This window comes from Rhinolophus hipposideros (genome assembly GCF_964194185.1).
Source record: "Rhinolophus hipposideros genome assembly, chromosome: 13".
In the NCBI taxonomy this organism is placed as follows: domain Eukaryota; kingdom Metazoa; phylum Chordata; class Mammalia; order Chiroptera; family Rhinolophidae; genus Rhinolophus; species Rhinolophus hipposideros.
The window spans coordinates 2181895-2209010 of NC_138059.1; the positions used below are offsets into that span (position 1 = coordinate 2181895).

General features: G+C 45.9%; 1 protein-coding gene across 26 annotated transcripts in view; it reads left to right on the forward strand.

Annotated features, from left to right (window-relative positions):
* PTK2 (protein tyrosine kinase 2) overlaps nucleotides 1-27116 on the forward strand; it is a 183208-nt gene that overhangs the window by 113971 nt on the left and 42121 nt on the right. For 7 of the 26 annotated variants that reach the window (XM_081070001.1, XM_081070002.1, XM_081069999.1 and 4 more), the window contains 10 exons: nucleotides 1178-1261; nucleotides 2268-2285; nucleotides 8558-8614; nucleotides 9963-9983; nucleotides 11090-11187; nucleotides 19165-19249; nucleotides 20344-20444; nucleotides 22193-22308; nucleotides 23085-23185; nucleotides 26145-26234. In XM_081070001.1, the coding sequence (XP_080926127.1) occupies nucleotides 1178-1261; nucleotides 2268-2285; nucleotides 8558-8614; nucleotides 9963-9983; nucleotides 11090-11187; nucleotides 19165-19249; nucleotides 20344-20444; nucleotides 22193-22308; nucleotides 23085-23185; nucleotides 26145-26234 (771 nt within the window). The remainder of the gene's footprint in view (nucleotides 1-1177; nucleotides 1262-2267; nucleotides 2286-8557; nucleotides 8615-9962; nucleotides 9984-11089; nucleotides 11188-19164; nucleotides 19250-20343; nucleotides 20445-22192; nucleotides 22309-23084; nucleotides 23186-26144; nucleotides 26235-27116) is intronic. The other 19 variants (XM_081070012.1, XM_081070011.1, XM_081070013.1 and 16 more) reach the window with 5 other exon arrangements.

The window sequence follows — 27116 nt, forward strand, 5'->3', positions numbered from 1 at the left end:
GGGGCTCAGATAAAGTTCAACATTGTCAACACTAAACCAACGTCTGAGGAGAGGCACAGATTGAGAGTTCTGGGCAGAAGGGTCTGTTGCTTTATTTGTGCGTGTAACTAAAGATGAAAGGAAAGTACCTTATGCACTTGGTCTGCGCTTGTGATGCCCTTGATGTTGCCTTAAATGTTGTTGGAATCACAGGATACCGTCCGAAAATACCACCAGATTTTATGTTTCGCTTCTTCTCATGTCTGCTTCTAACGCGTTGATACATGCGTAAGTTGTGCCACCTTGACTCTGCCCCATGCTCGGCCTCGGCCCACACCTCATGTCTGGATGTGTCTTGATCGGTCCCTGTGGGTCTGTGGTTAAAGTTTCAGGCCACCTCTGTCTCCTCTGTCACACGTTATGCACTGCATCTTAAAGGGCTTTGCTGTGTGTCCGTTGTTCGACTTCACTGTGTCATGCCCACTGATGCGCTTCCCACATGTAATTGTTGCTTCTGTTTTCTTCTGTGCAGTGAGTTCCTAGAGGGCTGGGATGTGTCTAGCGGCCCAGCAGCTGCCTACCACGGAGGTGGCTTTCAGATGAGCTTGGAGTGCGTGAATGGGGGAATGAGTGTGGAAATGATGCTGTGGGAGGCGCTCTGCAGCCTGTGTCCAGACAAGCTCATCCCCAGGTTTTCTGTTCAGGTCATTTATTTAAGGTGTCCCCTTAGCTCTGTGTGTCGGTGTCTTTGCTGACGGTTTGGGGAAATTGCTCGTAAAGCTGTTTCACAAATTAAGATCTGCTAGTTTTCTGCCATTTTTGTCTTTATGGTTGAATGTTAGATGTTCCTTGAATTATTTATTGGTCTTTGTTTTTTGTCTTGTTGCCTTTTGTTTCGGATTTGTTACCTGTAAAGATACCTGTGCCTCACTTGGCTCCGTGGAGACTCTCCTTATGTCTTGAGAGAAGTTTCTGTATCTAATGCTAATCTTTGTTAAAAGAGGAAATTGCGTTTTAAAATGTTAATATGTTTTTTAAAACCCAAGTCAATCATAGTGAGAAATAGTATCAGTAGTCAAATAAAACATTGCAATTTTGTGTTTGTTTTTATAGTATACCTTAACTTATAACGTAGTTTCCTTTCGAATTGAAATAATGTTTCTGTTTTTCTCTCTCCTCCTCCTGCCTCTCTGTAAAGGAGTCAGTCCCCGCCGCCATAAGGTTAAGAAGGCTAGGCGCTTTCTCCCTCTGGTCTTCTGTGCCCACGACCCTCCTCCTGCCGGTACTGCACTCACACCTGCACAGGCTCTTACTAACTCGGCGTCCGGGCCGCGAGCGGGTCTAACCGGACGCTTGTAGCTGGCCCTGCACAGGGCACCCCTTTACTGGTATCCCTGTGTGCTGCCCACTACCTGGCAGCCACACGGGGGCGAGAGCTCGCCTGCAGGTCTTTGGGCTGCCCTGCTGACAGAAGACTTTGTTGGCCTGTTTGCAGATTTTACATGCATGGCAGGGCAAGAAGTAGCACCCCGGGTCCATCAGTGGGTCTCAACGTGGTACCGCAGAGGCGGCAGGGCCCCGTGTTTGCCGCGTGGGTTTCCTGGTGCAGCATGCAGCCCAGGGAAGGGGAATGAGTGGCCAGAGTGAGCACCTGCGGTCTGCTTTTGTGCTTCGGGGCAGCTGTCGGGTGCTGTAGAGCAGAGGGTGTTCTAGAAAAGCAGAGAGTATTTGTAATGATGGAACAGAAATTCTTCCAATGCTGCGTAAATGTAAATGGAAATTTGACTTGTCCTCAGATCTTCGAGTACCCAGCTCCTCACGCTTGTGTGCTGGGCTCCCCAGAAGGGCCCCACCAGGGCTGGGCCCCTGGTCATCATTAAGCACACACTCAGGACCAGCTGTTTTTGTTTTCTCTAAGAGGGGACAAATTCCCGCTGAGGGGGTAGAAGCCATTTTGGACATTTAATTGTGAGAGGCAATGCAGTTAATTTTGCTTAGTGTGGTAGAAACCGACTTAAACTCAACAGTGCTGCTCTGTAACTTTGTATAATGTGTTGACTGCTTAGAACTCGGCATAATGCTTTAAATCATGTAAGCACACTTCCTGCTGCAATCTCTCTTTTATCTTTTGAATTAGACCTTGGGGGGGAAAATTTTTTGTTTTCTTTACACTTTGATTTGCTTGTCATTTTAATAGTGTTTTCCCTCTCTCCCCTCTCCCCTTTCCTCTCTCTCCTTCCCTCTCTTCCTACTCCCCCCCTTTCTTTGCATGCCACCTGGATCTGCAGATGAAATTAGTGGGGACGGTAATATTTCTTTTCACATTCATGTTACTAATATGAGATAATTATTTATTGATATAAATATAGTTCAGTAGTCAATGAAAGGCAAAATGGGGTTTGATCCAAGAGAACAAGTATGAAAACTGATAGTGTGAACAATTGATCTCCTAAAAATCGTTTAGGGCTCTGACGTGGAAAGGGTAACTGTCATTTTCTTCATCACATCTGAGTGGTAAATTTGAGTTCTATATGTTCATAGTGGGTTTTCTAGATTTCATTATTAAACCTTCAGAGCTGTAGAAAAACTGTCAAAATAGTTTCATTCAGCAAGATTAGTCCTGCTTGAAAGCAGTAAGTGGGAGAGATCCATCCACGATTTCCCAAGTGGTGGATCTATCCAGTGATCCTTGGTTTGGGAGTGAGGTAGTGGGCGGGAAAGAATGCAGGCTAGTTAGATGTCAGCAGTGACGAGAAGGGGCTTTTTCAGGCAGTTGATGGTAGCGCTTAATAAACTGGACGTTGAAAAGTCGCGTGTAGTGTCTCACGTTTCCCATTTACTTTGTGCACGGGCTGCATGAAACTTTATACTCTTTCAGATGAAAGGAGTAAGATTGTTAAACTAAAATCAAGGGGGAGGTGCATTTTTCCCCCTCACAATTAACTGAAAGGTCGCCTTTTCATTTTTGTGGTGGGATTGGCAACTTCAGCTTCATGAGCACAGCAAGCACGTAACCCCATGACTTTGGGAAAGCGTGTCTTCTTCATGAGACTTCAGCACGCAGGGTCGAGCTCATTTCTAGATTGCCTCTTGGTAGGAGCACATCTGCAGTGAGTCCTCATTCTCAGGGCAGGCGTCCAGGATGCCCCTGGGCATTGTCCTCACCGTAATGCAGGTGGGGACACTGACCAGCCCGCGGCTGCTGGGCGATGAGTGAGTGGTCAGCTGTCAGGTCCGGCCTCCCCCTGCCCCATCCTGTCACCGGCTGACTAGTGAGTGGTCGTGAGCAAACTGCTTCATTTGCTGTGTCTTCGTCTGTGACGTCGCCATGCTTGTCACAAGAATTACTGAGCATAAGGACTCAACAGAGGTCTGCATAGCCGGCTGCGCCCGCATTATTTATGGAAGGAAAGCATTTCCATGCATTTGCCCACGTTTGACTTTCCCAGGACTATAAATCAGATGGGGCAAGTGCTATTATCCCATTTTATAGGCGCGTAAGCTGAGCCTTAAGCATTTAATTACTTGCTCTAGGTCAGGGGTCTGCAAACCAGGTCCACGGGCCATAAAGGTCCCCCCCTCTTGTTATACTGCCCCTTGAGCTAAGAATAATTATGATGTCTTTTAATGGTTGGGGATGGATCAAAAAAATAGTATTTGTGGCATCGAAACCCTATGTGCTTCAAATTCCAGTGTCCGTAGTAAAGTTTCACTGGAACACAGCCACACCTTTCGTTTACACGCTGACGGGGCCTCTTACCCACTGTGCTGTGGATGGCAGAGCTGAAGGGTTTCAGCGCAGACTGTGTGACCAGCAAAGTCTGAAACATCGCTGTCTGGCCTTGTATGGGGACAGGTGGCCGACGCCTCGGCTGGTCGCAGCTAAATAAGCTAGTGAGTATCACAGGGCAGGCGGGGTGCTTCTTGCTTCCAGAAAAGACCTCATCCCACCGCTTCCCAGGGCTTCAGGGTTTAGGGCGAGTCTGGGTTTCCCAGGTTGGATAAGAAGCTGTGCAACTGGTGAGTCCCCTGAACTGCCAAAGCCATCCAGTCACTGCAGATGTCACTCTGCGGGACTGGCGACTCATCCACACTTCCTGAGGGGCGGGGAGTCCAGGCCGGGGAACAGAACGCAGGTGTCCAAGCCAACACCAGTGCCACCAGGGGAAAAGGGCACCATTTCCTGCCAGGCGAGCAGTGGAGGCGTGTGACTGAATCACATTATCTGCAGCCTCTCCAGGAAAGTTCAGCAGGTTGCCAACGTTTCAGACACGTGGAGCCTGAAGGCGTTTGTGCAGCTTCTTTTATTTCCAAGCAATGGATGGTGTTCGTTGTCCCCCAGCGTCCCTCCCGGACTCCAGGATGACCCCCGCCCAGTGACCCCAGCGCACCAGGCTCTTTCTGTGCGTGCCCATGTTTTCAGAAGGGACTTTACTGCGTCTCTTTTCACCTTGCTTTAAAATGAGAACTCAGTACTTTCCTCATTTCTGTCCTTTTTACATGTCTCCCTGTCATTTTTACTTTACCACATATTGTGATACCAAGCCTTTCAAATTATAACACTGTCCAGGGTTTTAGAAGTCTCCTTTCTTTGGTGTTTATTTTTGGAATATTTAACTCATGGGCCAAGGATCCGAAATTGTCTCCCAAGTACACAGGCCCAGTGAGCCTTCCTACAAGCAGCCCTGCAGCAAAGCTGTGCCAGGGGCCGGGGTGTCCCCAGAATGCCCCTGGGGGACAGTCCACGTCTCACAAGGAAAGGTGCCCATCAGCGTGTGGAAAGCCGTGTGCTGGAGCGCTCTGGTGCCTCAGTGTCCTGCCTGTGACACAGGCGTGATGAAAACGTGCCACCTCCGGATTCCCCAGGGATTAAGTGGCAGTATACGGGATTGTGCAGAGCGGTCTGGCATGGGGCAAACTCTCAAGAATACTATATTAATAGCTGCCATCTTCAGTACTAAGTGGGGATGCAGACCTACCTGCTTCATTTGTGCCCAGCTTTGAACCTGTCTCCCTTTTTCTTCTATTTTCCTTGGATCATGCCGTTATTTTGGAGGCCCAGGCAGTTTTAGCCTGGCTCCAATTTTTCAGAGGCCCTGGAGTGTGTATATATACTTCTGTCAGTGTCATACTATCCATAATCCTAACAGCCAGGAAAGAAAAATACAGAATGGAACCAAATCAGCATCCAGAAGCCTTGGAGGAACGCTGCGAGTTTGCCACTGCAGACACCTGTGGGGGTTCCAGCAGCACTTCAGGGGGTCCGTTACCTTCTGCAGTGTTGGTTGTAGCTCCATGAGAACCAGTTCAGGAGCGACAGGAGCTCCTTTCATGGCAGCAAAACCTCTCCACTCCCATTAGCCCTCAGTACACACACCCGCACCCCAAATGGCCTCGTGAATAACCCCCGAAAGCCTTGATACTCCCCAAAGGCTTCATATAGAATCCACAGAGCGTCCAAGGGAAGAATTGCAGGTTCTTTACAGTGACTGTGCATGAATTAAAGTGCATGCAACTTGATTTTTCCCAAATCAGTTTGGTGTGCTAACCTGATACATGTTAGCTATTTGTCTTGACTCCTTCAAAGTGTTGCAGAGGTCAGTATCTCCACTGAGGGCTTTATAAAGAGGCCGCCCTGGAAGGCATCGCTGTCAGACCAGGAAGGAAGCCCAGCTCCCTCCCTGTCCCCAGAGCTCAGAAGAAGCAGGAGAACCTGTGTGGCAGTGTGAGCCTCCTAACACCCCTGGGGCACGTGTTCTCATTTTACACCTGAGGACGCAGCCGAGGCAGAACCAGGGAGGTGACTTCCAAGGCCAAGCAGGTCCCCCCCAAATGTGTGGTCTGTGTCCGGAGCATTGCGGCTCCCGCCTTCACCACTCGTCCTCGCAGAAGTGACATGGCTTCCCTTTCCCAGCATCGGGACACACCGTCCACTCCCTGTGTCACCGCAGTGCGTTTGTTCTTCTTGTTCAGCAAGGACTTGCCGAGTGCCTTCTCTGTGCCGGGCACTGCCTGGGTGCCAGAAACGTAGTGATAAACAAGACCCACAGGGCCCCGCCCCCGTGGGGGCCCCGTTCTGGGCACGGGGCAGGCAGTGGACAAGGAACCAAGGACTGCCAGGCAGCTGGCAAGGATAGGTTCCAAGGACGAGAAATGACGCAATGTGATGAAGAGTAATGGGCGCGTGGGGGCAGGGGGTGGGGGGCAGGTTCGCTTGAGGAGGCGTCTCCGAGTAGGTGACCCTGCCTGAAAGCAGAGGACGCCCTGAGCCAGCAGGCGCTGTCGCGCGTGGTGAGCCCTTACCCCGCAAGAGTCACTGCTTTGCTGTGGGCAGTCTCGTACCTTCTCCACGGGCAGCAGACACCGCTCCCTGAGAAAGAGGCTTGAGGAGGGGCAGGCAGTGACCCCCACGGCCGTGGGGTCCCTCGGTGCCTGTGCAGTGGATTGGTCCCGAACATTTCCTTAGTGAAGCTGGGGGCCGAGTGCAGCGGCCACTGCAGGTTCCTGAGCAGCTGGGAGGGAAGCAGGGAGGATGGCTGAGCGGCTCTCAAGCCCGTGTCCTGCCAACGCAGGGTCCGCCGGTGTCCCTTCCTCCGAAGGTCTGTGCTTTGTGTGACCGCAGGCACGAAGCTGAGCTTATTAGATTACGTGATAGAGAGAGTAACTGGTCTTCGCTGTGAGAGTCGTTTGCGCCCCCACCTGCCACTTAGCCCCGTTCCTCACAGGTGCCTGAGTAGCTCCCTCTGTCCCCACGTGTCATCTCGCAGTGTCTTCTGTTAAACCATCCTGCATGAAAGCCTAGGAGACATAGAGAAATGAAAGACTGTAAGGTTTGGGGAAGATTCGATGTTTTCCTTTAATCATTTATAAACCTGTAAGATTGTCCACCTGGTACATTGGACCTACAAACAGTTTATATTTGCTCAGTGTCTTAAAGAGAGTTAATTCATTGACTTTACAGTCTGCCAGCTGAAAACATTTTTACCTTTAATCATTGTAAATGATGATTACAAATGAAGAAAGGAATTCTCCCAGGAGCTCTTAGGTTTGATCTCAGTTATTGCCATAGTACTGGGAGGAAGGATTGACATCCTAGAGAGCGTGAACTATATACACGCCTGTGTTTTCTTTGGTTCCTATAATCTAATATCTGAACGAAGTAATAATGGCATCACAGAAGAAAGAACTTTGAGTTTTTAGTTTCTCGGGGGTTTACAGTGGCTGCCAGATCAAGTTATCAAAGTAGAGCTCTCTTTAAATGATGATTCAGAAAGGACCTCCACGCCTTTCCTGGCTCAGCAGCTTAAATCCTTACACGTGCAGCAACTAAAGGTTTCCCTCTTTCCAGATGTTTCCGCGGGATCATTACCCAAGTGAGTGGTGGATTCCTTCACATGGATTTTTCTCCCATTAATATGGTGGTGGACTTTTAAAAAACTTTTTATTAGGAAACATGTAGGCATTAAAAAGGGAAGCTAGTATAATGAACCCCATCTCCAAGTTTCAGCAATTACCAACTCATGACACTCATGTTTTCTTGGTCTCCTCACCCTAAATTACTTAGCAGCGAGCATCATACCATCCCACCTGTAAATATTTTCATATGTGTGTCTTAGAAGGAGGGGACTCCCTTTTAAACACAACCATGTCATCTGCCCCCAAAATATCAGTGATAGGTGTTAACTGGATTTGCTGTGGTGGTCATCTTGCAATATCTACATATCAAATCGTTATGTTGTCCACCTCAAATCAATACAGTGTTACATGTCATCACATCTCAGTCAAACGAGCAAAAGCAAGCAGTCGGGGTGGGTGGGTGGGGAAATAAATCAGCAGTAACCCTTCTGTCCTGTGGTGGATTTTTACGTTACTGTATCACTGAAAGGAAGAAATGGAAACACTGGAACCCTTGGCCTTCTCTCAGAAGAGAACTCACTTGAATATGCTGTTCGTTCTCATTTTATTCTTTTTGGTTGGCCTTTCACCCTTTGACATTAATGTATGCTCTTCAAGTATCTGAGTGAAAAAGTTACAAGAGCTAAATTCTTGGGTTGCTTTCACTCTGAACCAATGAAATGAGTTAGTCCAGTAATCTCAAAAATCGGGCTCCTGTTTTTGTTTTCCGAAGAACATTCGTGTTACCCTATAGAGTCTAATCATGAATCACGTGAGACACTGTGTTTGGAGATACCGGTCTCGGTTGGAGACATCCCAATAGACACGCTGTGGTTTTCAACACGTGTTTGGTGCAGTCGAGGGAGCGTTGGGCAGGCAGCACAGATAGGCGGATTTGAACCCTATACATGGTGGTTTCACGTCTTTCTGTTTTTCACAAGGGCTTTCTGTGTTAGCTGTTTGCCCTCTGAGAAACAAGCTTGTGTTTTCTAACACACTGGTGCATGATGTCACTTTTATTTCCATAAATGACTCATGTGTGAGCAAAAATTGAGTACTAGTGTTTTAAGAAGATGACAGCATAGTAGGGGATTTAGGCAGACCATTTTGCCTTTCAAATTATATTCAAGGCCAGGAGGTCAGACATTTAACCTCTTCCAACATACCCTTTCCTTTCCTACAGAGACAGACGACTATGCGGAGATTATAGACGAAGAAGATACTTACACTATACCCTCAAGTAAGTAGACGGCTGGTTTTGTTCTCCAGATGTGACAGGCATTTAACTTTTACATGTCTCACCTTTCAAAGTTTTACATGTTTATTGTCCATTTAGAGCTAATTTTAATACCTTGTCAAATGCATAGCAGAAATACTCTTCAACTTTCAGAATTCTGTGTTTTATGTGCCTGAAACTCAGATATCTATGGTGACTCAGTGTAGTGATGGGCGTTTTGTCCTCTTGCTTCCTGGCTCTGTGGTAACACAAGCTTTATTGATTAGAGTGTTTCCTCTGTGTAGAAAGTATTATTTCAAGTTAAATGCGTACATCTATGTTCGATTCTTTAACTGTGTATATTCAGTGAATTGTGTTTCGCCTCTGAAATACTATTCTTTACAGTCCTTGACGAACCAGTTATCAAAAGCTCCCCACAACCAGTCTGTACAGCTCGGGGTGGGAGGTGTGGGGGAGAGGGAGACCCCTTAAGGAGTTTCCAGAAATGTCAGCGCTGTTTCTCTCCACTGTGCTGCTTGTTGGTTGAGGAGAACTGGAAGCCTGGATTTCGAGTTGGAGCATTTAGTACCAGATTTTGAATTGGAGATGCCCTTGACATTTCACTCACATAAAACAAATTGTAAACCTACCTTTGAAAGAGGCCCGATTATGAGTCCACCTTACAACCTTAAAGGCTATAATAATTCACATCTGAGGCCCTGCTGTCAGTAAAGCTGTACATGTTTGTAATAGGGATGCCCTGTTGTATAACTCTTCCCAAAGATGCTCAAATCTACATTTACTATATATGTTGCGGAGATGTTACCGAAACAAGGAGAAACACACAACCGCCTCTCTCAGGCGTGCATAAGGGGACTCTTTCTAGAGCTTCTATATCAGAGAGCCATTCGAAACAGAGGTAACAGCCAAGACTTCAGTGGGCACATTTTTGACTTGCAGTAGCAATTTGGAAAATGTTTCCATTTACGTTGGAATTTTTGGTTAGCCATTCAGTCATTTTTACATTCCTGGAGAAAAGCCAAAATTTTATTTGTATGTTTATTGTTCAGAGGTGAGTAGTAAATGTGCAACATGGCTATCTCGTATGCAGACCCCACAAAAAAGAGTTATCATATAGGAATTAATGAGCGAGAACCTTAAAGCGTGGTTTATATTACGTCAAGTTATCTTGCGGAGATATAGCTTTCTTACTTGTATCTAGTCCTCTTTTTAAATCATATTTGTGTTAAAATATTTAACAAAGTAAATATTATTGAAATGTACTCTCCGAGTTTGTTGTTGTTAACCTAACTGCTATTAGTTATTTCTAAGCAAGGTCTTCCAATTTTTTTCTCTCTTAATTGCAATACAGAAAGCTATGGAATAGATGAAGGTAACAGGATTCTTTTAAAATAACTGCATTTGCTTGCAATTGCAACCTGTGGAATGATACGGATGTTTCCATTTTCAGTTACCTTTTATTTTTAAAATATTTTTCATTGGTTTACTCATGCTGTGAAGTCAATGGAACTACTAGCTAAAGTGATTTTAAAGAGGAAAATACCATCTAAAATTTGGGTTGAATTTTCTACATGCTATATAGTTTGATAAACCGAGGAGAAAGTTGTAAGCTATTTGGCCATCATTTTACTCTGGACAATCACACTAACGGGATGCGTGCAGCATGGGCTGTGGGACAGTGTTCCTGACTGGAATAAGTCAAAATCCGGACCGAGTAGTTAATTGGATTAGAACCAAGCTCCTCGGTTCCCAGTGGCTATTTTCTTTCCATGTGCCTCAACTTTCCATGTGCCTGTAAATAATTGGTTTTGTAGATGTAAGTCAACAATCTACATATTAATTTGAAGCAAATGCTCTCAAAAGTATAAAATAGTCATAATTTATGTCATGTGCTCAACCTGATCACAAGTCATCTCATTTTGAAACTAGTTTTTAGAAGCTTCCTCTTTAAACTCTTTTAGCTCCATGAATAATATCGCGATAAGGTTAGAGTAAAGTGGGACACTCTTAAACTTTTAGGATGTACAGTTACTCATGACACAATTTGTGTTGCCTACACATTTACAAACTTTAGTTATTTGTAAAATAATTGCTTTAAATAACTGTTTTTTAGCTTGCATATATTAATACCTGGACTAATAGTGCTCATTAATTAAGCATATACTTTATTATTTGGAGAAATTATTTAGAAAACTATCAAATAGATGTAAACTAAGGCAGACATTAAAAACTATCCAAAAAATCTGCCTTTACTAGAACTCATCGCTTTGGTTCACCCAACGCCATAGCGCTTAACGTAAACTCCTTTAACATGCTGTTTAAGAGAATTCCACTGCATTTAAAGTGTTGTCTGGAAAGACAGGCCACTGATGAAACTTTTACTTGTGGATGATAATAAAATGAAATGTGCCAAGTGTTGTTTCTGCACTAGCGAGCTTGTTCGTAAGTATTTCTTGACATGTGGATTCTGTTTTGCAGCCAGGGATTACGAGATTCAGAGAGAAAGAATAGAACTTGGGCGGTGTATTGGAGAGGGCCAGTTTGGAGACGTCCACCAAGGCGTTTATGTGAGCCCAGTAAGTCCAAACGGCTGGGCCGCTTTTCACCGTTAAGTTCGCATTGCCTCTTGTTTGTCTTCCTAAGCCCTTTGCTCTTTGAGGTATTCACAGCTGTCTTTTTTAAGCTCATCGTGTCTGTCAACTGATTTGAGATGTTCCGAAATCAAAAAAAATGGCAAAATTATCTCCTAGAGGGCTGGGCCTGGTTTCCTTCGTTTTACTCCTTCAGCCTCTGCCATCAGGAAGAGATTCCATAGATGATTGTCCTATCAGGTGGCATTAACAAATGAAGGAATAACGTCAGCTTAGCCAGGACTCCCACTTACCTGCGTTTTCGAGAAAAGAACATTGATTTGCCCCAAATTGCCCTCCAAGAGAGATCAGTGAATTTTTAAATTTCTTTAATAGCTTCATAGAGATACAATTCATATATTATAACATCCACTCTTAATGTGTGCCATTTAGTGGTTTTTTTAGTACATTCATGGAGTTGTCAATTTTAGAACACTTCCTGTACCCCCAAAAGAAACCCCTGTTAGCAGCTACTTCCTATTTCACACCCTTCCACCACCCCCAGCCTTTGGCAACCACTCATCTATCTTCTTTTACTGTAGATTTGCCTGTTCTTGACATTTCATCTAAGTGGAATTATACCAGCACGTGGCCTTTAGTGATTGGTCCATGTGTGTCATATAACAGTACTTCATTTCTTTTCAGTGGCAAATATTATTTTTTCTGTTGTGTGGGTCAACCACTTTTTATTCACCTATTCCTCAGTTGATGGTTCTTTGGGTTGGTACCACTTTGGGGCTATTATGAATAATGCCGCTATGAGCAGTCATGTACAGATTTTCTGTGTACATAGTCAGCTCTCTTGAGTATATGTTTAGGAGTGGAGTGGCTGGGTCACAGCATAACTGTTGAACTTTTTGATGAACTGCTATACCGTTTTCTAGAGAAGCTGCACCATTTGCATTCCTAGCAGCTGTGTATAAGAGTGCTGATTTCTCCACGTCCTCACCAACGCTTATTATTGTGTCTTTTTTATTAGATCATTAATTTTTCAATGACATTTAAAAACAATAGTACATACTTGCTCGAGAAACTTTTTAACTAGAATAATGACAGGTGGAGATGACGCTGACGCAGCTGGAAGAGCACAGATGATTGACGTTTAGTGATGTTCTGCTGTGGAAACTACAAGTGGTCTTTCCCCAGCACCTGTATGTCAGGTTTTCACGGCCTTTATGCAGCCACTGCTGATGTACTGATCATTACTTGTCTAACAAAGAACGCCAGCGGATAATCGCCACCAGGTAGCTGAATAGATTAGAAGTTCACTTTTTGAAAGTTCAGTTTCGCAAGCCTTTGCCCTTGTACTTACATAAAATTGTGTCATTTATGATATATTTTCAGCCATTAACTCCTCTTTCAGTTGTTTTTTTACTATATCTGTATAGTTAATCTTCCTAATTCTCTTAACTCTGCTCTTCGAAACAAAATGCAGTAGAAACAGCCCTGGATCTAAATTTAATCAGAAGACCTAAATTTTAGCCCTGGCTCTTCCTGACTGAGAGGCCGACGTCAGGAGGTGAGGTTCCTTGCCTCTGAATGACTGCAGCCGAATCTGCTGATCTCTGGGCTTCTTCCATCTCTCAGGCTCTGATAGGCCAGCATTCTGAGGTCTCCACCACGCAGCCATGATTCCTGCAGGGTTGGCGGACTTCATTTCATTTGCTTGCTTTTTAATTTTAATTTTTCAGTTACAGTTGACATTCAATATTATGTAGTTTCAGGTGGACAGCATAGTGGTTAGACATGTATGTAATTGACACAGTGATCCCCCTGACTAGCCAGTACCCCCCCTGGCACGACACATAGTTATGAGCATATTATTGACTATGTTCCCTGTGCTTTACTTTACATTTACATCCCCAGGACTATTTTGTAACTACCAATTTGTACTTCTTAATCCCTTCACCTTTTTCACCCTGCCCCCAAATTCCCATCTGGCAACCGTCAGTTTGTTCCCTGTGTCTATGAATCTGTTTCTGTTTTGTTTGTTTGTTTACTTTGTTCTTAGATTCTAACTGTAAGTGAGATCATATGGTGTTTGTCTTTCTCTATCTGACTTCACTTAGCGTAATACCTCTAGGTCCATCCATGCTGTCTCAAGTGGCAAGTTTTCATTCTTTCTTATGGCCAGGTAATATTCCATTGTATAAATGTAGCATATCTCATTTATCTAACCGTCTATTGACGGATCCTTCCTTGCTTCCATATCTTGGCTGTTGTAAATAATGCTACAGCAAACATAGGGGTGTAGATGTCTTTTCAAATCAGTGTTATGGATTTCTTCAGATAAATACCCAGAAGTCGAATTGCTAGATCATATGGTTGTTGTATTCCTAATTTTTTGAGGACCCTCCACACTGTTTTCCATAGTGGCTGCACCAATTTGCAATCCCACCAACAGTGCACGAGAGTTCCCTTTTCTCCACAGCCTCGCCAGCACTTGTTTGTTGATTTATTGATGATGGCCATTCTGACGAGTGTGAGGTGGTATCTCATTGAGGTTTTAATTTGCATTCCCCTGATGATTAGTGACATTGAGTATCTTTTCACATGTCTGTTGGGCATCTGTGTGTCCTCTTTGGAGAAGTGTCTATTCAGGTCCTCTGCCCATTTTTTAATTGGAGTGTTTGGGTTTTTGGTGTTTGAGTTCTTTATACGCATATATTTTAGATATTAACCCCTTATCAGATGTATCATTGGCGAATATCTTCTCCCATTCAGTAGGCTCTCTTTTCATTTTGTTGATGGTTTCCTTTGCTGTGAACTTTTTAGTTTACGTGGTCCCATTTGTTTATTTTTTTCTTTTGTTTCCCAGGCCCTAGGAGATCTGTGAGAAAAAAATATTAGAGCAATGTCAGAGAATTTACTGCCTGTATTTTCTTCTAGTAGTGTTATTGTTTCAGGCCTTACATTTAAGTCTTGATACCATTTTGAGTTTATTCTTGTATGTGGTGTAAGAAAGTGCTCTAGTTTCATTTTTCTGCATGTGTCTGTCCAGTTGTTTCAACACGATTTATTAAAGAGACTGTCTTTCCCCACTGTATATTCTTGCCTCTTTTGTCATAGATTAATTGACTATATAGGCACGAGTTTACTTCAGTTCTGTTCCATTGATTTATGTGTCTTTTATGCCAATACTGTGCTGTTTTGATGATGACAGCCTTGTAGTACAGATTGATATCAGGTAGTATGATACCTCCAATTTAGTTCTTCTTTGTCAAGGTTGCTGTGGCTATTCACCGTCTTCTGTGGTTTCATATAAATTTTAGGATTATTTGTTCTAGTTCTATTAAAAAATGCCATTGGTATTTTAATAGGGATTGCAGTGAATCTGTAGATTGCTTTTCTGTTCCTTTCTACAGTATCTTACAATTTTCCAAGTACAGGTATTTTACCTCCTTGGTTACATTTATTCCTAGCTATTTTAATTTTTTTGATGCATTTATAAGTGGGATTGTTTTCTTAATTTTTCTTTACTTCATTCACTGTTAAAATTAGCAATCCATTTTAGTTGTGAAAATACAAGAGATCAGATTTTAAAATATCCATTGTCCAGTGTTTACTGAATAGTTATTGAATGAATCATGCCCTCAAAGAGCACCAGGGTTCACATTTGTGTTTAATATCTCTCTGATATATGTTGTACGTGAATGTTTCTTTTGTGTTTAATGTGGGAGCCTAATTTTATAATGCAAAGGAATCTTCATTCCTCTGGGCTCCTATTAAAAATCCTTTTTCCAGATCATGTTCTTTAGTGTTCTAGAAGATCAAACAACCGTTTTTTCAAGGATTCTTAATATTTGCTCAGAATGTAACTCAGCATAGATTTCATGGGCAAGAACCTACCATTGGTGTCTGCATTTGAGATTCAGTGATTCTTTCAACAATTAATTCTTAATCGTAAGCTAAGTGGTGGGTACATAATAATGAACAAAATAGGTAAAATTCCTGGTCTCACTGAACCTAAATTCTGTGTGAGGCCCAGGGGACTGGCAAAAACAGAGATACTAAGTAGTGAGTGGAGAGTAAGTGCTCCGAGAGGAGGTCAGGACACTGGTCCCATGAGGTGGTCACGAAGGCCTCTGACAGGTGACACAGGGCAGAGACCTGAAGCAAGGAAGGGAGCTGTGTGCTAAGCAGAAAAAGCAGCCAGTCCAGAGACCCCAGTGTGGCACGGAAGCTCCAGGGAGACCACGTGGCTGCAGGGCAGTGGGTGGGGTGGGCAGAGAGGAGATGAGGCCAGGTCGGACACTGGGGCTTGTGTGGGGCTGGGGGCCTTGGGGTCAGAGCTTTGAGTTTCAGTCTGACTCAGGAAACCTGGAGTTTATCTACAGGCTCACGAGCACACATTTTTCTGTATTAAGAAGTTTATCAGGCTTATTTTCTGTTATTTGAGCACCCACTGATCACTGGCGCATTCTCTCATCATCATTATCCTCGCCTTAAACTTGGTTTTGAAATCTGTTTTTCTCTTAATGTATCCCAGAATAGTCCTTCTCTAGATTTATTTGTTAAACACTTTCTAATGTCCACTAGCTGTTATTAATTCAGGACCTAATCATACATCTTTTATACAGATGGAGCAGACACTAGAGTGGCATTTTCATTGGACATTGAAAAACTTCTCTCTCCCCCTAAATGTTGCCTGTATTTTAAAGAATATTTAAAAAATATATCTGGAGAATTACCCAGACATGTTTGAATCTGTCCCTTTTAAAGGTTTTCAGAAAAAACCCTTCAAGCTGACTTTTTCTCGAGTATTCAGTCCCTCTGTGGACCACGGTGAAGTGCTGGGCATTTATTCTAAGTAGGATGGGCGTGGAAGCCTTCAGAGGATGTAAACAGAGCCATGAGGTGCCCTGTGGGGATTCGGTGGCAGAGGGGCACAAGCCATGTTGCTGTTGGGAACGGAGCCCTCGAGTGAGGTGGCTTTGGGGGTGGAGGTGGTGAGCTTACAGCAATAGTGGAGTGGGGCAGGGCCAGCCCGGGATTCGTGCTGTGGCGGGCGCCATCGGCCTTGCTCCTGAATTGTTGGATGTGTACGAGATGAGGGAAACAGAGGATCGACAATGGCTTCTAGGTTGTTTACCTTGAGCAACTGGATGAGTACGGATTGTTTAATGAGATGGAGAAGACTAAGGAAGAAACAGGTTTGATAGGGGATGTGTTGGTCAGCATTCTCCACAGGAACAACTAAGAAGGTGTGTGTGTATAGAAAGAGAAATTCATTAGGAATTGGCTCACGTGGTTATGGAGGCTGAGAGCCCTGAGATCTGCAGTCGGCAGGCTGGACACACAGGAGAGCTGGTGGTGTGGTTAGGCCAGTCTGAATCTGAAGGCCTGAGAACCAACAGAGCTGATGGTGGTGTTCTAATCTGAAGGCAAAAACCGATGTCCGAGCTCAGGGGCAGGTGGCAGGAGGAGTGCCCTTCTATTCAGGGAGGGTCAGCCTGTTGTGTTATTCAGGCCTTCGGCTGATTAGACAAGGCCCACCACATTAGGGAGAGCAATCTGCTTTACTCAGTGTCTCAACTTACATGTCACATTCATCCAGAAACACCCAGAATAATGCTTGACCAAATACCTGGGCACCCCTTGGCCCAGTCAGGTTGACATAAAATTAACTATCACAGTGGGATATCCGGAGTTTAGTCGTGGTCACATCAAGTTTAAAATAATTGCCACATCCTAGTCAGGACAGGGACTAGGTAGGTTGGATCTCTGAGTCTGGGCTGAAAGGAGAAGTGAAACTGGAGACAGAACTGTGGGGGTCAGCCAGAGGTGGTGCCTGAGTCCTTCGGCACCGGAGGAGGTAACGTACACTAGACTTGGCCTGAGGATTGAACCCAGGCGTGTTAAACACTGAGAAGGTCTCAAGTAATAGCTTGTCTTCCCACGTCTCTTCCGATGCCAGTCTCTTCTGCGTGAGGCTAGAGCTTATGTGGGCAGCTACCCATAGTTACGTAGAAACAGCTCTTCTGAGAAAAGTGTGGCATATTCAGGTTTCATCAGCACGCAGGACACTCACTGTGGGCACCATTTCACAGCCAGGTCGTGGGGCGAGCAGCAGCCCCTCCCATGCTGGGGGGCAGTGGGCACTGGGGCACCAAGCTGCTGCCACCCCTGCCGTTTGTCACAGCTACACACTGCCCTCAGTCACTCCGGAAGTAGTGTCCTGTCACAGAGGGGGCGTGTCACTGCCAGCCACGTACCTTTCAGCCTCTGCCCCGTCACCTCCAGAGTGGGCAGCCCAGGTCCTCCTGCCACCTGTTCTCCAGAGTGAGACACCCCATAAGCCCCGGGACATGATTGCCATAAAGCACAGACGTGCTCAAGACCTACTGAGAAAACTAAAGACCGTGAGACCACACAACCCTCCCAAGGGACCAAGTGGCTCCGTTCTCCTCACAGCTGTGTGGTGGTGACGCCCAGGAAGGAAGAGGAAGACTAGAAACAGGGGCACCCCAGGATTCCTCTCTTTTTCCCCTGGGGCTGCAGGCTCTGCCCGTCGCTCTCATCCCCTCTCAGGACCCACTGCAGAGACAGGCGGAGAGGCGCCTACCAGCCTGTCGTAAACCTTTGCCCATCCCCGCCTTCTCCCCTCTTTCTTCTCCTTCCCTCTGGTCTTCCTCATCTCTTCTGCCTCTAACAGAGTGTGAGTCACCTTACAAAAATAGGCAGTATGACATAAGACACATAGATGGTCTGAAAAGATAACATAAAGTAAGAAGACAAGCACCTACGCTGCTGATTAGAATCATCTGTGGAATTGTTTTGGTTCGCTTGACGTGGCGTCTCATTCCTTGTGTTTCTTAAGCTCTCTCTCTTGAACTTGTTCAAGAAAAGATGGACTTATCTGCCTCCCAGGACAACACATTTTCTTGGACCACCCTGTCAGTCCCCCTTGTGTTTTTTCCTCCCTGACCTCATTGTAGAGCCCGGAGACGCCATCCTGGGACCTGTCTCCCGGGGCAGTTTCCTCTGGTCCCGTGGCTTTCAACCCCGTCCATATTGTGACAACTTTCACATTTCTTCTCCAGCGCTGAGTCTCCCCCTGAACTCCCGTCACGGCACCCTGCTGCCCCCTCACCTGTGTGACGTGGGTGACCTCAGCCTGTCACGTCCAGAGCTGGGCATCTCATCTTCCTCTCTGTCTTCCCGTTTCTCTGGCCAAAAATCTAAACTCGACTTCTGTCACACCCAGGCCAGCATCTCAGCCCTTGCTCACCTCCACTGCCCCCACACTTGTCCAAGCCGCCTCTACCTGCAGCCGTCACCTCTCTGTAGCCCTTTCTCAGTACCACGGCAGAGTTCCTCTTCAGCTGGAGGTCAGCGGTGACACGCCTCAGCCCAGACCGTACACCGGCCAGGCCCACTCAGGACATGTCTTCCCAGTGGCCTAGAAGGCCCCACGTGCCTGGCCCCTCTGAGCTCACAGCACCCCCCCAGGCCTTGACTCCACAGTACCCCCACGCTCCCAGTTCTTTGCCCCCATCTCCTGATGGGCACCTCGTACACACGCCGATTCCTTCCCGCCCACTGCAGAATGACTTGTTTCTGGTGTTTCCTGCCCGTGTTCTGCACTGGAGCAGAAGCTGGACGCTGAGTGGAACCGACTCGCTGCCTGTCGTCCGCTGGTGTGTCTCGGCATCCACCACAGTGCCCGCAACATGGCGCCCGCAAACGTGGGCCAGATGAGCTGGGGCACGGCCTGCGACATTTCACACACGGCCGTTCTCATTGGGGGGTTATGCAGAGTATTTTAGGTGTCCTCTCACTCTCAAGATTGCACAGTTCTGGTCCTGTCTGGTCCAGAGTCCACGTGGTTGCAGAGCCAACAGACTTTCACGAATGTTCCCACCGATTCATATAAAGACCCTCTGTTTGCGTGTGTGTGATTCTGTGATTTCCCTGACACAGGAGAATCCAGCTTTGGCCGTTGCAATTAAAACCTGTAAAAACTGTACTTCGGACAGCGTGAGAGAGAAATTCCTTCAGGAAGCCTGTAAGTTTCTAGAAATTTCTGTGGAACTCCATTTGACTTTCTGTGAAATCCAAAGTGAAGAAGAAAAATAATGTTCTGAGTTTTATGAGACAATCACAAATTAATATCCTGATTCATAGAGACCCATAGCTACACATTTTTCCATGTAAGTCGTGGTGTTTGGGGTATAAAGGTAGACTGGTTTACTGCCCCTTTATCCTCCAATACCTCGTACCATTAAACATCTTGGCACTGGTGTTGGGCAGACACAGAAGTGGTGGCGGCCCAGGTGCTACCAGACCCTGGAGTTCGAAGGTGAGCAGGACACAGTCCCTGCCCCGATAGCTCGCGCAGACTAGTGGAGAACAAGGGCCGTGACCGGTCCCCTCATCCTGCCGCAGGCTCACCACCCTCTGGCTCGCGGTTCATAATCTCCCATGAGGCAGCTGCCTGGGAAGAGCCATGTCTGACGAGGTCTTCTGTGCTGAGTGCAGACTCTCAGACGGCCGGGGTCTTGTCCATCTGTCTGTACCCATCGGATTCCTTCCCACCTCCTCCCAAGCTGGGATGTCCTGCCTCTCATGTGGCTTGTCCCTTCTCATCTGACTCCATAGTAGTCTCTCCTTAGAAGCTTTGTCACAGGGCCGTATCCTCTCCTTTCTAAGTATTCGTAATTACATATGCATTGCCGAAAATCATATTGCCTCTCCCTCCCTCTAGACGCTAAGCTCCATAGGGGCAAGGACCCGGTGACCGGCACAGGGCTTGCCCGTTAGAGGCACGCGGTTGACAGGGGTTGTGTGGACGAGTCTCGGGTGCTTCGTCACCTATATAACGACTGACTGCCTGCTTCCCAAGTCCATGAATATTTGTCACGTGACAGCCCGATAAATTAGGAGGTCATAGAGGAAGTCGTATTGTCAATTCATCAGTTACATCTAAGTGTGTCCTTATCCTGTCCCTGTGTCCCCGGCTTGAGTACAGGACAGGGCCTGGTGGGGTTCTGTCTCAGCTGATTTATTTCCACGGAGCGTCTAGGCTAAGGAAGCACAGATCTGTCAGCCGCCATCTCCTAACACCCTGTCGAGAGAGTAACTGTGGACTGTTGTTCCTAGTAACCATGCGTCAGTTTGATCACCCTCACATTGTGAAGCTGATCGGAGTCATCACGGAGAACCCCGTCTGGATCATCATGGAGCTGTGCACGCTGGGAGAGGTACCGCTGCCCAGGCCTGGCTGTGGGGCGGGGCGGGGCTGCCAGGGGCCTGGCCTCCTGCCTAGTCCTCACCGGGCCGCCCTCAATACCTGGTGTCCTTTGTGTAAGGAAAGGAAGTGCGTGCCATACACATACCCCTGTGGTTTGAGTCAGAGAGTCCGCGTCTGTCTCCATCATTAGGTTCCCAGGTTACCCCTCACTCAGTACCAGCAGCAGCCCTTCCCCAAGCAACAGTTTTCCCAGCACTGGAAGCAGCAGACGCCCAGGTGGTTCTTTTTCCCTGTGGTGCCGTTGCCTAAAGAGCTCACACAGTGATTTCAGAATGAAGGAAGCAGTGTTAATGGAGTTTGGGTCAATTAAAGCTAAATTTAGGTAAATCGAATCAGTTCCTTAATCTTTCTGAGAGTTTGCTTTGTAGTCTTTTAGACCGACTGGCATTAGTCATGAGTTTCTTTTTAAAACATGAGTAACCGTTTGTGAACATGTCTCCTTGTTTGACTTTCTCCAGAATACAGACACTCTTAATCACTGTATCACCGTCACCTGGAAACTTGTCAGAAATACACATTCTTGGGCCCCACCCAGGCCTGCGGAATAGGCCCTGGGCAGGGTGGGCGTGGGCCCAGCACCGGTCTCGTCTGTGCTCTGCCCTACAGCCCCCAGCCAGCCTACTTGTGGATAAACAGTCCATTTCTCAGATGCCCACACTTGACTTGCTGGTCCTGAAATTTAGTAATTTAACCTTCTAAAATGTTATACACATTCCTCCTTTTCTAAAGGATACCACACTTTTGCTTTTAATGAGTATTGGGGTTACCAGTCCCCAGGAACCAAAGTGTAGTTTGGGTCCTTCCTTCGCTCTGTGATGACGCCAGCCCTCCTTTCCGCTGACAGGGCCCAGCCTGAACGCTCACCACTGCTCTTCTGCCCACACGTAATAACCGAGTTTTCTCCATGAAGCATTTTAAGGCTTCTACAACATTTCTTCTTCCTCTGCTCTACCTTTCCAGATAAAATGGAATTTTTGTGTGTTTTTTTTTACCCTGTGTTTCTGCTTTTGCTTTTGAAGAATTTGCTAATTCTTCTGGCTTAAAAACTATTGCTAAATGTTTCTCCTTTATGGACTGATTTTGTAGAATTAAGAGTGTTAAATTGCTCTGCCTTTCTTTGTTACTTAGCATTTAGTTGAACTAATCATGAGTGGTAGTAGGAATTGCTAAGCCCATTAGGAGAAATATCCAGCATGTGACCACTACCTGTCTGCACCCAGAACTCCATGGTGTCGGGGGAGACCTCTTTCTTGCCTCCCCTCCCTTTCATCGCCTTACCTCAGGTCTGCCCGGGACACAGTGAGGTTTAGAGAGGGGCGAGCTGACCTTGCCAGTATATTGGGCTTGTTGAATGGTAACTAGATCTTTTTGTTTTCTAACTATTATTTAGCAATATTTTATACTGTGCTTTTATTCATTCCCTGGAAGCCTCTTTCTGTATTTTTTTTTATAAATTTGTCTACAGTCGTGAAGATTCCAATTTTACAATAGGATTTCAAATAAAGAATGATTAACCATGATTTCTGAGCTGGTATGTTTTAGTCATTATGCTTTTTTTTAGTAGGGGACAGTTGAAGCCATTCTGATAAAAAGGAGTTTGCAGATAGGCAGATTGATGTTGAATGTGGATCTTCTGCTGTTGATTTCCCTTCTCCGTCACTAACTCTTTTTTCTTTTGTCTTGGTCTCTGCCCCAAAGCTGAGGTCGTTTCTGCAAGTCAGGAAGTACAGTCTGGACCTGGCGTCGTTGATCCTGTATGCCTACCAGCTCAGCACAGCTCTCGCATACCTGGAGAGCAAAAGATTTGTGCACAGGTGGGGTCCAAGCAGCCTTCTGGAGAAACGGGGACGGGGCACAGATACTCGCTGTGTCCTGAGGCCCTCTGGGCCCCTCGACTCTGTTGGCCACGGCTCTGGAGTGTCGTGCGGTGCGAGCTAATATGCGCGTTTAAAGCGTCCGCACACGGACTTGGAAACATCCTGTGTCAGTTACTGCAGCGGAGACTCTTGAGAGCCTGTCCGTGGCACTAGCGCAGTGAACCTGTTGTCCTAAAACAGATATTGTCCACGAGTGACAGCTGTGGGCACTGTTCGGCATGTCTCATGTCCCCGGGGTCTCTAGTTGGAATCCAAGTGAAAGCCATTAGAGGCTGTGGGCCTGGTTTTGTGTCAGTTTTGTTACCAAGCATTAATGCAGACTGCATCGGCAAGAGCATTTACAGGTGTTCAGAACAGACTTTCATTTTCTTTAATGCAGTCTCTTAGGAGCAGCAGGGTGACAAACCACGGCTGTGTGTGATGTCTCAGTGACGCAGTTGGTAATATGGCTATCTGGAAGGTGATGAGGTTTAATTATTTGATCGTGTACTTTGTTACCATTCACAATTCTGGTCATCATATTAGTGAGTAAATATCTACCAAAAGGAATACAGCTGCAGGAAAAAATGAAAGTGTCCTCTTTTGGTATATAAATAAGTCTCCCATTTGCATTGTATATAAGCTATCTCTCAAAGTAAGTGCATGTCCTTATATGAAATAGATGAGTGTGTAGTTTCTGTGCACATTTATTGTCCCCAACTCTTTCTTACCAGGGACATTGCTGCTCGGAATGTTCTGGTGTCCTCAAATGATTGTGTGAAATTAGGAGACTTTGGGTTATCCCGGTATATGGAAGATAGTACTTACTACAAAGGTAAGAAGTCAGCAATACAGAAGAGAGACTGAGGAAATGGAATAATTTTTGTTTCTGACAAAGGTATGTTTTTAAGAAACATGCTCAGAGGATGGTTGACAGAGGACTAAAACCAGCTCCCTGTGGGAAGCACAGCCTTTCCAACAAACGGTGGCCATCTGCAGGCAGGGAAAGTGGACCTCGGCCTGACCCTCATTCCACAGCCACTCAGCATGGGTCTTAGGCTTCCTTACAGTCTCAAAGTTGTAGGACAAACAAAAAAAATCTTTGGGATCTAGGGCGAGGCAAAGAGTCCTTAGATTTGATACCTAACGCATGGTTCATAAAAGGAAAAAATTGATAGATTGAACCTCATGGAAATTAAAAATTTTTGTTCTGCAAAGACCCTGTTAAAAGGATGAAAAAACAAGCTGCAGAGTGGTAGAAAATGCTTGCCAACCACGTATCTATCCAAGAAAGAACGAGAATATAGAAAGAACTCTTAAAACTCAAGAGTCATAAAAGAAACAAACAAGATGGTTAGAAGATGGGCAAAACATAGGAAGAGAGGTTTTACTGAAGAGGACATACAGAAGGCAAATAAGCACATTCTCCCTCATGGAAATGTAGATTAAAACCTCTGTCATATCATTGCACACCCATCAGAATGGCTAAAATAAAAAATAGTTATAACGCCAAGTGCTGGCCAACATGCAGAGAAACTAGGTTACTCATAAATTGATTGTGAGAACGTAAAATGGTACAGCCACTCTGGAAAAGAGTTTTGCAGATTCTTAAAAACTAAGCATGCAACTACCATACGACCCATCAGTTACACTCTAGATGTTTCTCTGGGAGAACTGAACACGTGTGTTTTACACAAAGCCTGTATTTGAATGTTTGTTGCAGCTTATTTTTAACAGCAAAACTTGGAATCGGCACAGGCGTCCTTCACCGGGGAGTCATCGTTAGACACCTCACGCAGGGGTCGGGCGCGTTGGCCCGGAGAAAGCCATTTGTCTTTGAAGTCTCCAGTTGACTAACTGCAGACACTTGAATCCATTATTTTTGGAACTGAAATCTGGCTCGTGATTTTTCTTTGATTTTGCCAATCTTGGAGTCAGACTGACTTGGCTCTTTAAATTACTATTGAACACATGTTCTAATTAATTAAACTTCATATTCCTCGTACTTCTGCTAAGGTTTGGATTGTAAGTCCATATCCTGCTATTAGTATGTATTCTGATTCTTACCATTTTACAAAGGCCAGTTTCTGCCTCAGGTTGCTTGACTTTTTATACTACAGCTCATGACTATTCTCTTTCCACATCCTTTCTATAAACTACAGCCTGAAACAGTTTTAAAAGTGATCCTTTGTTGTGTGAAAGAAAGATTATCTGGTTGTTGATTCATTTTGGTGGTTTAATCATCACTTAAAAACGACTAAGTCAGCTGTCCACTGTTTTAAATCATGTGTCATGTCCAGCTCACATCCTAACTGGTCCAGGGCCTAGAATCCCAGTAAGAGCTCCAGTCAGTAAGGGTGGCCCAGGCTGTCGTCACTTAGACAGCATGGAATCAGGCAGCGCACCACTCTCGCGTGTGTTGTCATCTCAGAAAGGTCAGTGAGCACAGACTTCATTAGGCTTCGGGAGAACTGCCCTAACGGTTAGGGAGCTTCAGTTCAGAGCACAGTTGGAGGACTCAGACAGAGGGTCTGACCTCAGTTGTCATGAAGGTGCTGGAGGTTAAATGGAAACAAGTAAGCAACACGAATAAAATTGTCTCCTGCTGGAAGTCTTCAGAGGCACGGCCTGCTTCCAGGAGGAAGTCCGAAGCCTGGGCGGCTGCCGGAGCCCAGGGCCCCTGCTCCACCCCTTTGGGCTGGGCCTCCTTCCCCTCCCCCAGCCTTCCCTGGCATGCCTCGCGCTCACGGCTCCTCTCTACTTCCGGGGCTCTTGGCATGTATCCTGTCATACCCCGGAGCATATTTGAAGAGACTGTTCCTACCTTACAATTAGAAGTCCATGTGGAGGGTTACTCTGCCTGGGTGGGTCATCTGGTCACCTAACAGTCGGAGGACAGTTTAGTGATGGTATGAGCTGTTTCCCTTGTGGCACAAAGGAAAGTTCTTAGGCCTTCAAAGAGGGATGATTCCAGGCTTCCTTCAGAAGAGTCCTTTTTCATCCCATCGCCCCCTCCACTCTTTGCATACTGATGAGGGTACAGTCAGTGTCTTTATTTGTGGGTTCCATGTTTGCACACTCACCTATTGGCTAACATTTGTAGCCCCCCAGACCAGTCCTCACGCTGCTTTTGTAGTCATGTGAGGACATGCACACAGCAGTGAAAAATGTCTGCTCCCGCTGGAGGAAGGGGCCGGAAGGGGCTGTCAGCACGGTAGGAGCTCTGTAGCTCTGGGCCAGTTGGATGGTTTAAATCCCACTTCTAACACCTGTTAGTGGGGGTGGCTTTGGGCACGTCACTGAACACTCTAGTTTTCTAAAGAAACTGAAACCTAGCAGGTCTTAGGATTTAAGGTCTATGTGAGCTAAGTATGTATGTGCACGTATTTCCCTACGTGCAGTGGTTCTGTGTTTGAGGTGTTTTGCGGAACACCACTGCACAAGTGGGAATGGACCATGTGTCCTTAGCAGGCCACTCTGAAAGCCAGGGTTCCATCCTGTAGATGAGGACCCAGTCTGAGAAGCTGCGAAGCGTGTGTAATGTCCCTGCTCCCCGCCTCTCCCCACAGAGAAGGATACCAGTGTGTCATGTCCGTGCCGCAGAGTAACCACTCATCCCCCCAAATGACCTCGGAACATCGAGAAAGGGAAAAGTAGTTCTCCCAAAGAAACAAAGTCCAAGGGTCAAATATCTGAAACTGTTTATTTTGATCCTAAAAATCTCAGCTAGCTATAGCTGTCACATTCTTTAGCTGATAACAAGGAAAACTCACTTTCTAAAATTAATCTTCCAGCTTCCAAAGGAAAGTTGCCTATTAAATGGATGGCTCCAGAGTCAATCAATTTTCGACGTTTTACCTCAGCTAGTGATGTGTGGATGTTTGGTGAGTATTTTGAAGTTTTGTGTTCTTTTCACTCATCTTTCATACGTTCCACAAAGCAAACTGAGCATTATTTCTTTCTAGAACATGGAGGTTGATTTGCCTTCCCTTACCTGACATCTCCTTCATTAAACTTCCTCTTTGGTTCATTCGCAGACAGTTGTGGAGCGCGTACGTGTGCCCGCTTCCCGATGTGGCTTCTGTGCTGTTCTGCTCTTCTCAGTCTCCTCCCAATTCTTCCCTTTTGTTGCCCTTCGCCATCTCGTCTCCCGTCGCAGGGAGACACCTGTTTCCTTGTTTCTCCCCTCTCTCCCTTTGCCACCTGACTCATTCCTTATATGTGAGTGACTTTAAATAGGTAAGCTGTCCATCTGGCTCTGGAATAGCCCCTCAAATCCAGAGTATTTGAAATCACACTTCATCTCTCTATTCTGGAGCCTGACCTCCTGTCTGACTTGTCACAAGCCTTAAGTCTGATCCTTGTCTTTTTACTTCTTGGTTGTCTGTCCCATTCCCCCCCCCGCCCAGGCTCCACATCAGTCAGTGTCATACTCCTCCCGCTCTGAGTCATCGCAACACCTAACAGCTGATGTAAAAGTGTGGCTCTCACCCATTCCACACGACTCCCTCCACCTACTTTATCCAGATTTGAAAGTTACTCACCTTTTTAGTATGGACGATACTCCCGCCCCCACCCACCTTCCTGGTGAGACTCCTTCCGCCTGAAACACCTTATCCTTACACCCTCTCCTCCAGCTGAAGTTCTGTCTGACCTTCGAGATCACCTGAAATGTCCCCTCTTCCATGAAGCCAGGTATAAAAACTCCCCTTTCTGCATTTCCTGCCCTTTCTCTCTGTCATAACTCTCACACGTTAATCTTATGT